The sequence below is a fragment of the Enhydra lutris genome, unplaced genomic scaffold (genome assembly GCF_002288905.1).
Source record: "Enhydra lutris kenyoni isolate GAN:26980312 unplaced genomic scaffold, ASM228890v2 scaffoldscaffold10, whole genome shotgun sequence".
Lineage (NCBI taxonomy): Eukaryota > Metazoa > Chordata > Mammalia > Carnivora > Mustelidae > Enhydra > Enhydra lutris.
The window spans coordinates 10,291,250-10,304,566 of record NW_019154094.1 but is presented as its reverse complement, the minus strand read 5'-3'; the positions used below and the strand labels follow the sequence as shown (position 1 = coordinate 10,304,566).

The 13,317-nt window shown below is 45.4% G+C and overlaps 1 protein-coding gene across 2 annotated transcripts; it reads right to left on the bottom strand.

The window, feature by feature from the left end:
• Positions 1 to 583: 583 nt before the first annotated feature.
• Positions 584 to 13,276, bottom strand: LOC111144084 (PHD finger protein 7). 2 transcript variants are annotated; one of them, XM_022498191.1, is made up of 11 exons: positions 12,653 to 13,276; positions 11,320 to 11,432; positions 10,504 to 10,556; positions 10,030 to 10,121; positions 4,501 to 4,602; positions 4,000 to 4,124; positions 3,375 to 3,534; positions 2,739 to 2,845; positions 1,881 to 1,997; positions 1,333 to 1,457; positions 584 to 1,141 (listed from the first exon to the last, which is right to left on the bottom strand). In XM_022498191.1, exons 2-11 carry the CDS (start codon positions 11,361 to 11,363, stop codon positions 915 to 917), a joined length of 1,152 nt encoding a protein of 383 aa, XP_022353899.1. In that variant the 5' UTR covers positions 11,364 to 11,432; positions 12,653 to 13,276; the 3' UTR covers positions 584 to 914. The 2 variants fall into 2 exon arrangements, with proteins under 2 accessions (XP_022353899.1, XP_022353900.1); XM_022498192.1 differs by lacking the exon at positions 1,881 to 1,997.
• Positions 13,277 to 13,317: the final 41 nt, after the last annotated feature.

The following is a 13,317-nucleotide window of genomic DNA, read 5'->3' as shown; positions in this document are numbered from 1 at the left end:
GAGTTTCCCCCCACTAATCTAAATCCCACAGAATCATTAAAAACAAATGTGAGATAGGTTGCATTCAGTTTCTCCCAAGACCTTCTGCCAGATTCCCATCCCAGCTGCCTTGACTAACGCAACTGGTCTGGCATGGTTCCCTGACCCGAGACGGAATTGCCCAAGCCACCAGGCAGCGAGGTTTTGAATGGGGGCACGCTGCAGACCACACCGCCTACAGTCAACTGAGTCCTTCCACCCAACATGAGCATGACAGTCCCTGCCCTGTTGGAGTCCAGGACCCTAAGCCCTGCAATGGTGGCCTGTTCTCAGTCCAGTGTGGCCTCCTTTGCTGGCTCATTTCCCTGATGAGAGCCTGTGTTTATTTGTGCAATGATGAGATCTCTGTCCCCGCCTGTAAAGTTAATTTCCCAGCAAACTACTTCTGTCCAAAGCAACATGTCTCTGTTTGAAGTTGAAAATTCTACATTTATTCACTGAATTTTATAGATCAGAAGGGTGCATTTTCTATTTCCTCACTCTACCCTCCGGATTCCTCAGGCTGCTTGATAAATTCCAGAGTGAATTTATAAGGAGACACCAATGGAGAGAAAAACCTTTATTTGCATAATAACGTGGGAGAAGTAAGAAGAGGCATATGAGGAGCAGATTAGGGTGAGAGAAGAAAAGAAGGCTCTCTGGGAATAGGGCAGAAAGAGCAGAGGCACTCTCCTAACTGCTAACATGTTCCGAGGTTGGCATCTGGACCCTGCTCTGTCCTCACGCTCCCCTGGGATTTCTCTTTCCTTGGTTCATGCTCTCGCTGCTGGGCCTCTTTCCTTGTCTCACAGTCCCAAAGGGCTCCCTGCCTCAAACCCGGCGGAGGAGCACAGCTTCACACCCAAATGTGCTTGGCAGCGACTGCTCAGAAGCTGTTACTTGGATTTTTTGCAGCTCTTAGTGATTTTGACACCCTTAGACCGGCAGGGGTGGCCCCTCCTGCCTCTAGAGGACTCTGGCTTTTCTACTAAGGAAGGTCCTGGCCAATCAGTCCAAGAAGGGCCTGGATTCTCTTCCAGGCTGGTGTCTCTGTAGAAATGCCCCCTGGGGTGGAAGGTGCCGCTGCAACAAGGGATGTCACCTGAGTTTTCAGGTGTATAGTCTGTGGTGAAAGAAAGGCGGAGAGGAAGATTCAGGCTTCTGTCTCTCCAGGCTCAGGTCCTTGAGCCCCTCGCTAGCTACTTCCCTTCCCAAACCAAAGGCACAACTCCAAGTCCCCATCCGGGGACACACCCTCCTCCTTTCCCAGGTATCACCCCAAGTTCTTCGACCAGACCATCCCTCCAGTCCCACCTGTGGCTTCAGCAGAAGGTGCACACTCCTCACACTCCCACTTCTTACTGTTGGCTCTCAGAGAGGAGCAGTCCCTGTGGGTTCCGTGGGATCCACACGTAGCACACAGAATGAGACGCCACCTCCTGCAGAAAGAGCCAAGGAAGGGTGTGGGGACCCAGATTACACTTGCTACTGCTCTCAGAATGTTTGCTAGAGGCCAGGCCTTCGCTGAAGGCTTCCCAGGCCATTTTCACTGTACGTTTTACCCATGACCCATCATGGCCGAGTGCCAATCCCTGGACCCCGCACTCAGGCACAGATACTCGAAAGGTGGATTTGGAAAGAAATTGGACCCGAGGGCTGCTCCACTGGGTGCGAGGAGGAGCAGACCCTGCAGGAACCTGTCCACTTGTGCATGAGTGAGTCCTGGGCTGGTCAAGTGTGGTACTCGAGTTCACCCTGAGGTCTCCAGACAAGAGCGATATTCTTGTTCTGATAACTGTGCCAAGGTCTAACTCTAGCACGGCACCAGTGAGAGATCTTTCTAACCAGGAGCCTTTCCCTACCCTTCTTCCTCAAAGCTGTCTCTGCCTTTTTCATACAGACAGATGGGGGCATCACAGTGTTGATAGCGCTGATACAACTCCGAGAAAGCCCCTGGCTCGAGTTCCCAGGCAGCATCTCTGCGGTGGGAAAACAAACAATGATTAAAGGGCGCATAATTAGGGGTGAAACCTTTGCCTACCTAGAGTAACTAGGTAGGCTGTACCTAGAAAGTAGGAGTAACTAGGTAGGAGGAACTAGAAAGAACTCAAGTTAGCACAGCAAAAGATCCCAATAGGCTGCCTGAATACTTTTTTTTTTCTTAAGATTTTATTAATTTATTTGACTGAGAGAGAGAGAGAGAGAGCGAGAGCAAGCACAAGAAGGAGGAGCAGCAGGCAGAGGGAGAGGGAGAAGCAGGCTCCCCGCTGAGCAGGGAGCCGATGCAGGGCTCAATCCCAGGGCCCTGAGATCATGACCTGAGCCAAAGGCAGCCGCCTAACTGACGGAGCCACCCAGGCACCCCTGCCTGAATACTTTAAATAAGATGGGCTAAGTGGTCTGGCAGTAGAAGAGGGCTGAAACAGGATGAGTGGAACATGGGGGTTCCTTAGTTCCATGCTGAGATTCAAGAACCAACCCCCAGGGAATTCTGATCCCCAAGCCCCCTTTTCAGGAACATGTCTATCCCATTCCCCCATTTCCCCCCACCTCCTTTTCTTTTGATAACTGATAGGCCCTCCCCCGGCTCTTTCCCTCTTTACCATATGCCAGTGCCTGGGCTGCTCCCTCCTTCTCTGAACTAACCTCACACTCACCTCCTCTCTAGAAATCTAGGCACCCACTCCCTGGCTCAATTCCTGCCCTAGAGTTCCCACTACCTGTCTGGAATATGAATTCCCATTCTTAGCATTTCTTGAGGAAACTCTTCTCGATTGTTACACTGTGGACATTTGAAGAAATGTTTTGCTGATGTGTGGGCATATTTCTGTAAGAGAAACATGGAAGAGCACTGGGCTTGTAAAACACCACCTTTGATCACCTTCTCTCCACCCCAACCCTCATCTCCCAAAAAGGATGTTGCCAAGAGAGCTTGATTGGAGGTTTCCATAAAAGGGCTACAGGTGGGCTAGTGGGAGGGGTGTAAATCCAGGCCTTCGACCAGAGACCAAGCCCAATTCCAGAGAGCTCCCAGGAGTGCCTTAGCTGTCATCTCTGGCTGTAGGGTCTGCAGTGCTGACCCATTCAAGGGTCGCTTTCCTTCCATCCCAGGAAGCAAGGCTGATTTGGAGGCTGCTTGACTCATTCAAGCTTGTTTGCTCTAGCCCTCCTGAGGATTTTGGATGAAGTCTTACAAGTCAGGGGTGACCAGAGACTGGGCTGCCTTTCCTCTGACTGCCTGGAACCAGCCCTGCATATAGGCCTCCTGGGTGGAACACAGAAGTCAAGACAGCCTGAACATTCCTAGGGTGCTCTGAACTAGAGAAAATCTGGAAGGTCCCCAGGGCGGTCCCCACCTGTATGCACTTGCGATGGTAGATAGTTTGACTACAACAAGGACTCTGGATGTTTTCAACACTTGCTTGGGATAAGTCTTCACAACACAAGACACAGCTTTCCTCCCCTGCCTTCCCCCGTTGCATGTCCTGTGTTGGGCGGTGTTTTCCACAAAATGATCTGAGGCAGAGTAAACAGACTTGATTTCTGCTTTGTCACTGATGTAGTCATCCAGCTTCCCGGCCTAGGAAGGCCAACCACCCAGGCCAATGCCCAGTGAACCTCCATGCTCATGGGGAGGAGGAGGAGAAGGGGGAAGAACAGCTACATGCCTTCTCACAGCTGTTCCCCCACTGAGCAAAACTCTTGGGACTATCTCTACAGCCTCCTCTTCCTAAAAGCCCCACTTAGCTCTGAGCAGCTGTCTAAGAACAGCAGCTGTTCGTAATTTAAGAAGGGGATGGGAAGCAAGAAGTAACCCCTGTGAAATAGCCAAGTCAAGACACTGTTTCTTATTATTGAATGGGAGGACAGATTCACAGTGAATCAAAAATGGGTCTATGAGAACCAGACTCTGATTTCATTAGCGGCTAATTAAGAGCAACTTGCAAAAGGGCAGTCCAACTTTTCCCCTTCATCACTCACTTGTACTCTCCAAAAAATTGTGAAAGGCAACCCCTTTCTTGGCCACAAGGAAGGTGGAAGTTTCTGACGCATTGATCCTTCTGGCAGTTGATGGCAGCTCCCTTTTTCTTGCACACAAAGCAGATCTGGAAATTAGATCCCAGGCAGTGCTCAGGGCCCCAAGAAAGACAAAGAGACGTTCTGTGGCACATCACTGTATGGAATGGAAATTCTAGGAAGCCATAGCCATTTCCTTTCCTCAGTTGACCTGAAAGCTCTGTGGGCACCCTGAAGCTGAGCTTCAAGCATCACTAAATAATTTTTTCCCCAGGATGTTGCTCCCTCCCCACTTAGAATCCTCCACCCCAGAGAAGAATGCAGCTTAAGGGAAGGGCCTGTTGGGAAATCCCGAGAGTCCTTTGACTTCTGAATTAGCCACTAGGGAAAAGAACAGAAACAGGGGCCATCAGAGAGGTATGAGAAGAGACCTACCCCGAGGCCCCCATACTGGGGAATTCTAACCTTCCTAGAAGCCCGGGCTGCCTCCTTTTTGATGTCTTCAGGCAGGAATCCATGGAAACCTCTGTTGGACTGGCCCCTCTGAGGCAGCTTGCTAGATAGGATCTGGGGGAGCAGGAGAACCAGGCTGTCAACATTGATGATCAGTGAAACAGTGCAGTGCGGTGAGGAAGAGGACAGGGTGAGAGAGCTAGAATATAGAGCTTGGTGGGATATATACGCATTTACAGGGTAATTTACTTAGCAAAGGCTTATACAGCATTAACTGTGCTCTAAGTGCTTTTCAAATATTGACTCATTTAATCCTTGTAACAACCTCAGGAGGTAGGTACTATCATCACCCCCGTTCTGTGACCTGCTCAAGGTCACAGATGTTCTGTGACCTGCTCAAGGTTATAGGACTCCAGAACCTGGGCTCTTACAAACCTCTGCATTATGCTGTCTCTCATTAACTGAGGCTTGCTTTCGGGTGCTGAGCCCTTTGGGGAAAAACTCCCTATATATCGACTCATTTTCTATTCACGACAACCCTGTGATACAGATGCTATTGTGATCCTCATTTAAAAGACCCTCATTAAAAAAAGGGGCCCACTGAGGTATAGGATGGCAAGGGACATGGCTGGGGTCACAGAGCAAGGAGGCAACAGAGTCGGCATTCACATCCAGGCCCACAGAACCCACACACTTACCCCGCCCACTGTACCGCCCCTTAGCACAGAAAAAAACCTCTTTTTAGAGTTTGTTCATTACAGGAAGGGAAACAGGACTTTAAAATCTGACTATGGAGGCACCTGGGTGGCACAGCTGGTTAAGCATCTAACTCTTGGTTTCAGCTCAGGCCTTGATCTGAGTGTTCTGAGATGGGGTCCAATCCACATCGGGCCCCAGGCTCAGCACAGAGTCTACTTATGACTCTCTCCCCCCTCCCTTTGCCCCTGCCCCCTGTGCTCACGTTCTCTCTTTCTCTCTCTCTCCCTCCTTCTACATAAAATAAAATCTCCCAATGATAGTCATTCTGCCCTACTGGGGAAGGGGAAGAATTGAACTTTCCTTTAAAAATACAATTTTAGGGGCGCCTGGGTGGCTCAGTGGGTTAAAGCCTCTGCTTTCAGCTCAGGTCATGATCCCAGGGTCCTAGGATTGAGCCCCACATCGGGCTCTCTGCTCAGCAGGGAGCCTGCTCCCCGCCTCTCTCTGCCTGCCTCTCTGCCTACTTGTGATCTCCATCAAATAAATAAATAAAATCTTTTAAAAAAATACAATTTTAAGGGCCTTTAGTTTCTGAAAAGCCCCCAAAGCAGATTCTAGAATGGGAAATCAAGGAAAAGGACAATAAACTGTTAATGTACCCATAAACTGTTACATATATGTATGTACATTGGAAGAATGTGAGCACCCCAGCCCCACCCCAAGAATCTTCCAAAAATATGGGAAGGGTGCTGGACTTCCTAAAGTAATTACATGTAATGTGTAATGGGAGCCCAGGTTATTTTATTTTGACATTATAACAAATTTTTAAAAGATTTTATTTATTTATTTGACAGACGGCGATCACAAGTAGACAGAGAGGCAGGCAGAGAGAGAGGGGGAAGCAGGCTCCCCGCAGAGCAGAGAGCCCGATGTGAGGCTCGATCCAGGACCCTGGGATCATGACCTGAGCCGAAGGCAGAGGCCCAACGACTGAGCCACACAGGTGTCCCTTTTTGACATTATGGAAAGGGTGACGCTCCAAGGTTAGATGACTTGAAGACACTTGGATTATAGCTATATGTGCCCAATTAGGCTTAAAACATATCTATTTAACACTAATTATCTCAGGGCTTTAGGACTATATGAGTGATTTCCGTTTTATTTATATTTCTAAGTATTACTTACATTTTCTACAATGAGTACGTATTATTTCTATAAACAGAAAAACCAATAGTGAAAGATTAAAAATAATCTAAGTGTCCTTTAAAAGCGGTTTGTTTTAATACTTTTTGGCACCCCCATACCATGGAATACCAATTAGATATTAAAAAGGAAAAAAAAACTAGATTAATACATTCTACAAGGAAAGATCTTCCTAAGTATTAAGAGGTAAAAAAAACAAGCAAAATACAAAACACTGTGTATAGTATGTTTATTTTTATGTTGAAAATGTGTATGCTTGTAAAGGCACTGAGATTAACCAAGACCTGACACCCAAACCAGACAGGACTTACAAGAAGGAAAATCACAGACCAATCTTTCTCACGAGTACCAGTGTAAAAATGAAACAAAATATTAGCAAACAGAATCCAGGACCATATAAAAAGGATAATACATCATCATCAAGCAGGGTTTATACCAGAAATGCAAGGTTAGTTTAACATTAAAAATTCAATTGATGTAACAAACCCCACAAACAAAATAAGGGAGAAAAATGATCATCACAATAAATGCAGAAAAAGCATTTGACAAAACTCAATACACATTCATGATATCCTCAGCAAACCAGAAATATAAGGAACCTTCTTTAATCTGATGAAAAGCCGACAGCTAACATCATATTTTTTTTAAGATTTTATTTATTTATTTGACAGAGGGAGAGATCACAAGTAGATGGAGAGGCAGGCAGAGAGAGAGAGAGAGGGGGAAGCAGGCTCCCCGCTGAGCAGAGAGCCCGATGTGGGACTCGATCCCAGGACCCTGAGATCATGACCTGAGCCAAAGGCAGTGGCTTAACCCACTGAGCCACCCAGGCGCCCTGCTAACATCATATTTTAATGTTGGAAAACTGGATGCTATCCTCCCATGCTGGGAGTAACACAAGGATATTTACTCCTGTAACTCCTATTCAACACCTGATTGAAAGTCCTACCTAGTATAATAAGGCAAGAAGAAGAATTAAAAGAATTGAAAAATTGGAAATGAAGAAGTAGAACTGTCTTTCTTTATTCACACTATATGATTGTGTACACAGGAAATCCTAAGGCATTTACCAAAAATATTTAAAAATAAAAACAACTACTGAACTAATAAGTGAACTTAACAAGATTGCAGGATTAAAAAAAATCAACATACAAAATAAACTGCTTTTATATATACCAACATCCAAACTTGAAGCTGAAATTTTAAAATACCATTTATAATAGCATAAAAATCCAAAATTATTTATGCATTCATTTAATAAAAGATGTGCAAGACTTCTTCACTAAAAAACACGGCTAAGTAAAAATAAGTAAAAAAATAAATAAATAAAACATTGCTGAGACAAATTTTAAAAGACTCAAATAAATGGGGAAATATATCACGTCCATGGATTGAAGATTCAAGATTTCAGTTCTTCCCAAATTGATCTATAAATTCAATGCAATCCCAGTATCAATCCCAACAGGCATTTCTTTTAGAGAAAAACTGACAAGCTAAGGGTAAGATTTATACAGAAAAGGACCTGATAGCCAAAACCATCTTTAAAGGTGGTTTTTAAAAAACAATATAGTATTTAATTTCAAGTCACTATAAAGCCCCAATAATCAAGAGAGTACAGGACTGTTGTAAGGATGGCACACTGATCAATGACATAAAATAAATCATCCAGATCTACAGAAATATGGTCAATTGATTTCAACAAAGGCAACAAGGTAATTCAATGGGTAGGCAAGGATATCTTGGGACACACACAAAAAAGCACTAATGATAAAAGAAAAAAAATTGATAAACTGAACTTGATCAAAACTAAGAACATTTGTTCTTTGAAAGACACCATTAAGAAAATGAGGCATCTACTGGGTATTTACTCCAAAGATACAGACACAGTGAGAAGAAGTCCATCTGTACCCCAATGCTCATAGCAGCAAAGGCCACAGTTGCCAAACTGTGGAAAGAGCCGAGATGTCCTTCAACAGACGAATGGATAAAGAAGATATGGTCCATATATACTATGGAATATTATGCCTCCATCACAAAGGATGAATATCCAACTTTTGCATCAACATGGACGAGACTGGAGGAGATTATGCTGAGTGAAATAAGTCAAGCAGAGAGAGTCAATTATCATATGGTCTCACTTACTTGTGGGCATAAGAAATAACTCAGAGGACATTGGGGGCAGGAGAGAAGTGAGATGGGGGAAATCGGAGGGGGAGATGAACCATGAGCGACTGTGGACTCTGAGAAACAAACTGAGGTTTTTGGAAGGGAGGAGGTTGGGGGGTTGGGAGGCTGGTGGTGGGTATTAAGGAGGGCACGTATTGCATGGAGCACTGGGTGTGGTGCATAAACAATGAATCCTGGAACACTGAAAAAATAAAATTAAATTAAAAAAAAAGAAAATGAGGCATACCATGGACTTGGAGAAAACAGTGACAATATGCATATCTGAAAAAGGATTTGCATCCAGAATATATAAAAAACTCATAAATTGAGAAGACAAAATAACCCTACTTTTACAATGGAAAAATATTTGTACAGACACTTCACTAAAGAACATATGTGAATGGGCCAGTTTGCACACAAAAAGAAGCTCAACATCTTAAGTCAACAGAGAAATGCAAATTAAAAACCACAATGAGATGCCAGTACATACCTAATAGAATGCCTAAATTAAAAAGATTGACCATATCAAATTCTGGCAAGAATATTGTGCAATTGGAACTCTCACAAATTGCTAGGGCAAGTGTAAACCAGTACAACCACTTTGGAAAGTGATTTGGCAACTTCACATACAGTTAAACATACAGTTAGCACACAACCAATAAATCCACTCTTAGGCGTTTGCCCAAGGGAAGTGAAAATATGTGTTCACAAAAAGACTAGAACATGAATATTCACAGCAACTTTATTCATTATAGTCCCCAAATAGAAACAATTCAAATTGTCCATCAACAGATGGGTAAAGAAGCCAGTTACAAAATATTCATACAACAGAATACTACGAGGCAACAAAAAGGCACAAGCTACCAATATATGCAACAACATGGGTGAATCTCCAAAACACTGCATTGAGTAAAAGAAGTCGGACACAAGAATACAATTGGTGTATGATTCCATTGGTATGAAATATGAGAAGAGGCAAAAGTAACCTATAGATGAGAACAGTGATGATCTCTGAGGGGGCTAGGTGGAGGGGTACAGGAGGGAACATTCTGCGGTGATGGAAATACTTTGGGGTGGTGTTTATATGAGGATATACATTATATCCCCATGACATAGGAGCTTATCAAAACTCATCAAACTGTACACATAAAATTGGTGCATTCTATAGTAGGCAAATTATAGCTAATAAAAAATAAGAAAGCATAGTGGGGAAAAACCAGCTCAAAGGTCAGTTGATAGCATGTGCTTCTAGGGAGAGGAAGAAAGATCAAGAACGCTGTTTTGGGAAGTGACTTTTTATTGTATATACTTTATACTGTCAGGATTTTATAGCATTTTAAAGACTAGATTTCAGAAAGAAAAAGGGCTGTTGAGAAAAACAAGGCTATGGATTTGAGGCTGGATGAAAAACAGAGAACAGACTGTACAGCAAAAGTTATGAAACATTCAAAGCAAAGGGGACCTTATACTCACAAGACAAAAATAATGCACGCTGAGATTGTCTTTCTGAAGAAATTCCCCCAGTTTTTCAGGATCCCCAGGTTCTCGAAGGCATAGCCGGCAAACTGGAGGAGAGAATGTTAAGAATTCATTTTGGGAGTACAGGGAAAAGTCATATATTGGGAAGAGGACATTTTGACAAGGGTGGAGGTTGGAAAGAAGTACTGCATGGTATCAGTTAGGCCTTTATATAATTTGGCCACATTTGAGGGAGTTGGCAGCAACTGCTCATTTTATATACTTTTCTCTCAAGTGGCTTTAAATAACTTGCTTCTTGAACTTTAGATTAGCCATTTAAGAATCAAGGACCCGGAGTTCTTCAGGATCTTAGAGAATCTGGGAAATAAGTAGGACGGACATTCAGAGAAGCAAGTTTGCTGCCCTACATAGCTGGCCTTTGCTGAGGTCGGAATGCAGCGGTTAAACAGAACCTCCAGTCTTTCTTACCAGGCCCTGAAGATGGCTTCCTTTGGGTCACCCTCCTTGTCTTGGCAGATTTTCTATACAAGAGAAGGAAGAAGTACAAGGCGGTCTTTGAGGATCCTGTCAACACCCCTTGTAACATTTCCCTCAAAAATGCCTCCATGGGTCTGAGGAAGGACCAAAATAATAAAAGGCTAAAAAATCAGTTTCTTTTTTTATTGCGTATTTTTTGAGAACACAAAATATAGCCACTAAATCATTTGAATTACATGATATTGTAGTTATCTTTCTGTTCCCATTGGCTGTGCTGCCTGTGTAGACTGAATGAATGCAAGAGCAAACCTCCTTTTGCTCTTTTACTGTTTCTTCTGTCACCTGCTCTGAATCTCTGGTGGTGCCATGTTCACAAAGCATAACGAAATACTAAAATTGAGTGTGAATTTCCTATTGTGGAGCACTATTCTTGACTCTTCACACACACTAGCTCAATGAATCTACAGAAGTCTCTAAAAAGTGGATGCTATTACTAAACACATTTTCCAGGTGAGGAAACTGAGGCTTAAAAAGAAATGAAGTAACCTGTCCCAGGTCACCTAGTGTCAGCAAGTGTTGGAGCCCAGATATGAATCTAGCCCCTAGGGCTCCAGAGCCAGCACTTCGCTTTTAGGGACAGCTCTGGGGGCACAGGTCACCGGGGCTTCCAGGGGACCACTGGTGTATGCTTCCATGCTACCCAACCCCAGCCCCCCCCAAGAACACACAAAGGGGACAAAAAAATGCATGATATACCATGGGTCTTTGGACAATTTCTCCTAAACTTCCTTACGTCACCTACTCTACCTCAATCTTTGACGTTCCTTCTTCTTTTCTTTTATAGTCTTCATTCGCTGCTGCCTCTCTCTCCTAACTTGAATTCTTCTATACTATTATGAGGACAATACAGGCTCTTCCAGCTATAAATATAAACAGGGCTTGGTCAGCAATTTAATTCTACATTTGGTTCCACAGGGTCAAAGTAACAGTGTACCTCACCTCCCAACCCATGTGACAGAATAAAAGGGAACCACCCAGTATCAACGCTAGTAGTAGTGAATAAACATGAAATTGTGTCAAAACTGTTCTAGGCATTTCATCTGTGTTAACTCACAAAAACTCTGTGCGGTAGGTACCACTGCTATGCCCATTTTCAAGATGAGGAGACTGAGGCACAGAGAGGGCACAGAGAGGCACTTGCCCAAGACCAGAGTTACTGCTATTACTCAGTAGAGTAAGAATCGGAACCACTGTCTGACCTAAATGGGTCTTTGTTTTTTTCATGCCTACTAAATGCACGAGGTGGCACTCAGGATAAAGATGCTCACTTTGCCTCCAAGTATAGGTGCCTTAATTCTACCCAGTAAAGGCTTGGAGAAGGTAGCTCTTTCCTAGCAAAAGAAGCCGCTGGGATTTGGGCTGCCTAAAGCAAGAACTCCCTCTAGTGGGAGACAGGAGGGAACACTGACAAATCACCCCTTAGCTCCTCTCCCTTGTCACCGGGCTCCGCTGGCCATTGAGGTTTGGTTGGCTTCCAACCTTGTCTAGATCTGAGCCAAGAGCACAATGTCCCAAAGTGGAGAGGACACCCACACCCCTCCTCCACCAATGTCAGCCCACCGCAAATTTAATTTTCATTGGTTAATGGGGGAAATCCCTGAAAGGGAAGAGACAATTGAAAAAGACATACAATCCACTCCCATGAAGAGAGGGCTGTGTCTAGTTAAGGGAGAGGGGGAAGGACAGCATTTCTTCGAAGGAGAGCCGAGTGAATCAGGTCACTCCAGGGACAGACACACCAGCACCCATGTCCTCAGAGCACAGCTGGGAAGCGTGAACATCTGCAGGGGCTGTCAACTGTTCTTCCACACAACTGTTAAGGCAACTAACTAGCTGTTCAGAAAACTAAGACTGGTTAGACCACCCTTCCTCTCTTTGTGATTGCTCCATCTCCTCTTCCGACCCATGAGTTGCACATGCAGAAGTCACGGCACCTGATGGCTTCTTATTCAACAAAAGCAGTTGGCCAGGCTGGAAGAGGAGAGAGGAGGACACGCACTAGGGGACCGGCTGTCGGAACTACTGAGCGGCTCCGGGTCGTTGGGGGGAAATCCCGGCCATCTAGCAATAGAAATAAAACCTTGAAACGTCAGTTCTTTGCATCGCTGGACCAAGACGTTCCTTGAGTGGGATTCTGTGCACACTGGTAGTTACGGGAAGACGCAAAAATCTTCAGAGCATTTGAGGAGGGACGTTGCAAATGCAGGCTTCCACGAGCAGCTCAGTCCGAGATTCCCTAACGGAGCAGATGCTCCCTTGGAACGGTTACCAAGCTGTTTCACTAGATGAGTGCTGGGTAAAGCTTGTTGAAAAAATTAAAAATAAACTAGCGTGTTCGGCCCCGCCGCCGCAAGAATAAACAGTGATTTATTTGTAAAATGTGTCGGTGTGGCCACAACCGTCCCCCGGAGGTAACAGCCAAAGAAGGGGCTCAAGGAGCATCCCGCGGATGCCAGACCAGGCTCATGTCGCGCCTGTAGGGCGGCTGGTGCGGGGCCGGGCCGGAGGTCGTCTCCGCCGCTCGCTCCTCACGGTAGCGCACAGGCCGCCGCTCCCGGCCGGGGCAGCCCGCCCAGCTGTCGCCGAGGGCGCCGCAGTCCGGAGCTTTATTCGTTGTCACAAGCCGTGGTAGCTACCTCACGGGCGGCCGCCCCGCGCGGTGACTGCGCCGGCGAAGGGGGCGAGCACGCAAACCGGGGCCGGGTCGCGCGGACTGCGACCCAGGGAGACTGCGGCCGCGGGGAC

Bases quoted from the DNA above. Each gene is read 5' to 3' on its own strand.
- LOC111144084 (XM_022498191.1), bottom strand. From the start codon at position 11,363: ATGAAGACTATAAAAGAAAAGAAGAAGGAACGTCAAAGATTGAG. The intron at 4,125-4,500 runs GTTAGAATTCCC...TCTAATTTCCAG, and splicing joins CAGCCCGGGCTTCTAGGAAG to ATCTGCTTTGTGTGCAAGAA. The intron at 1,142-1,332 runs GTGGGACTGGAG...CTTTCACCACAG, and splicing joins ACCTTCTGCTGAAGCCACAG to ACTATACACCTGAAAACTCA.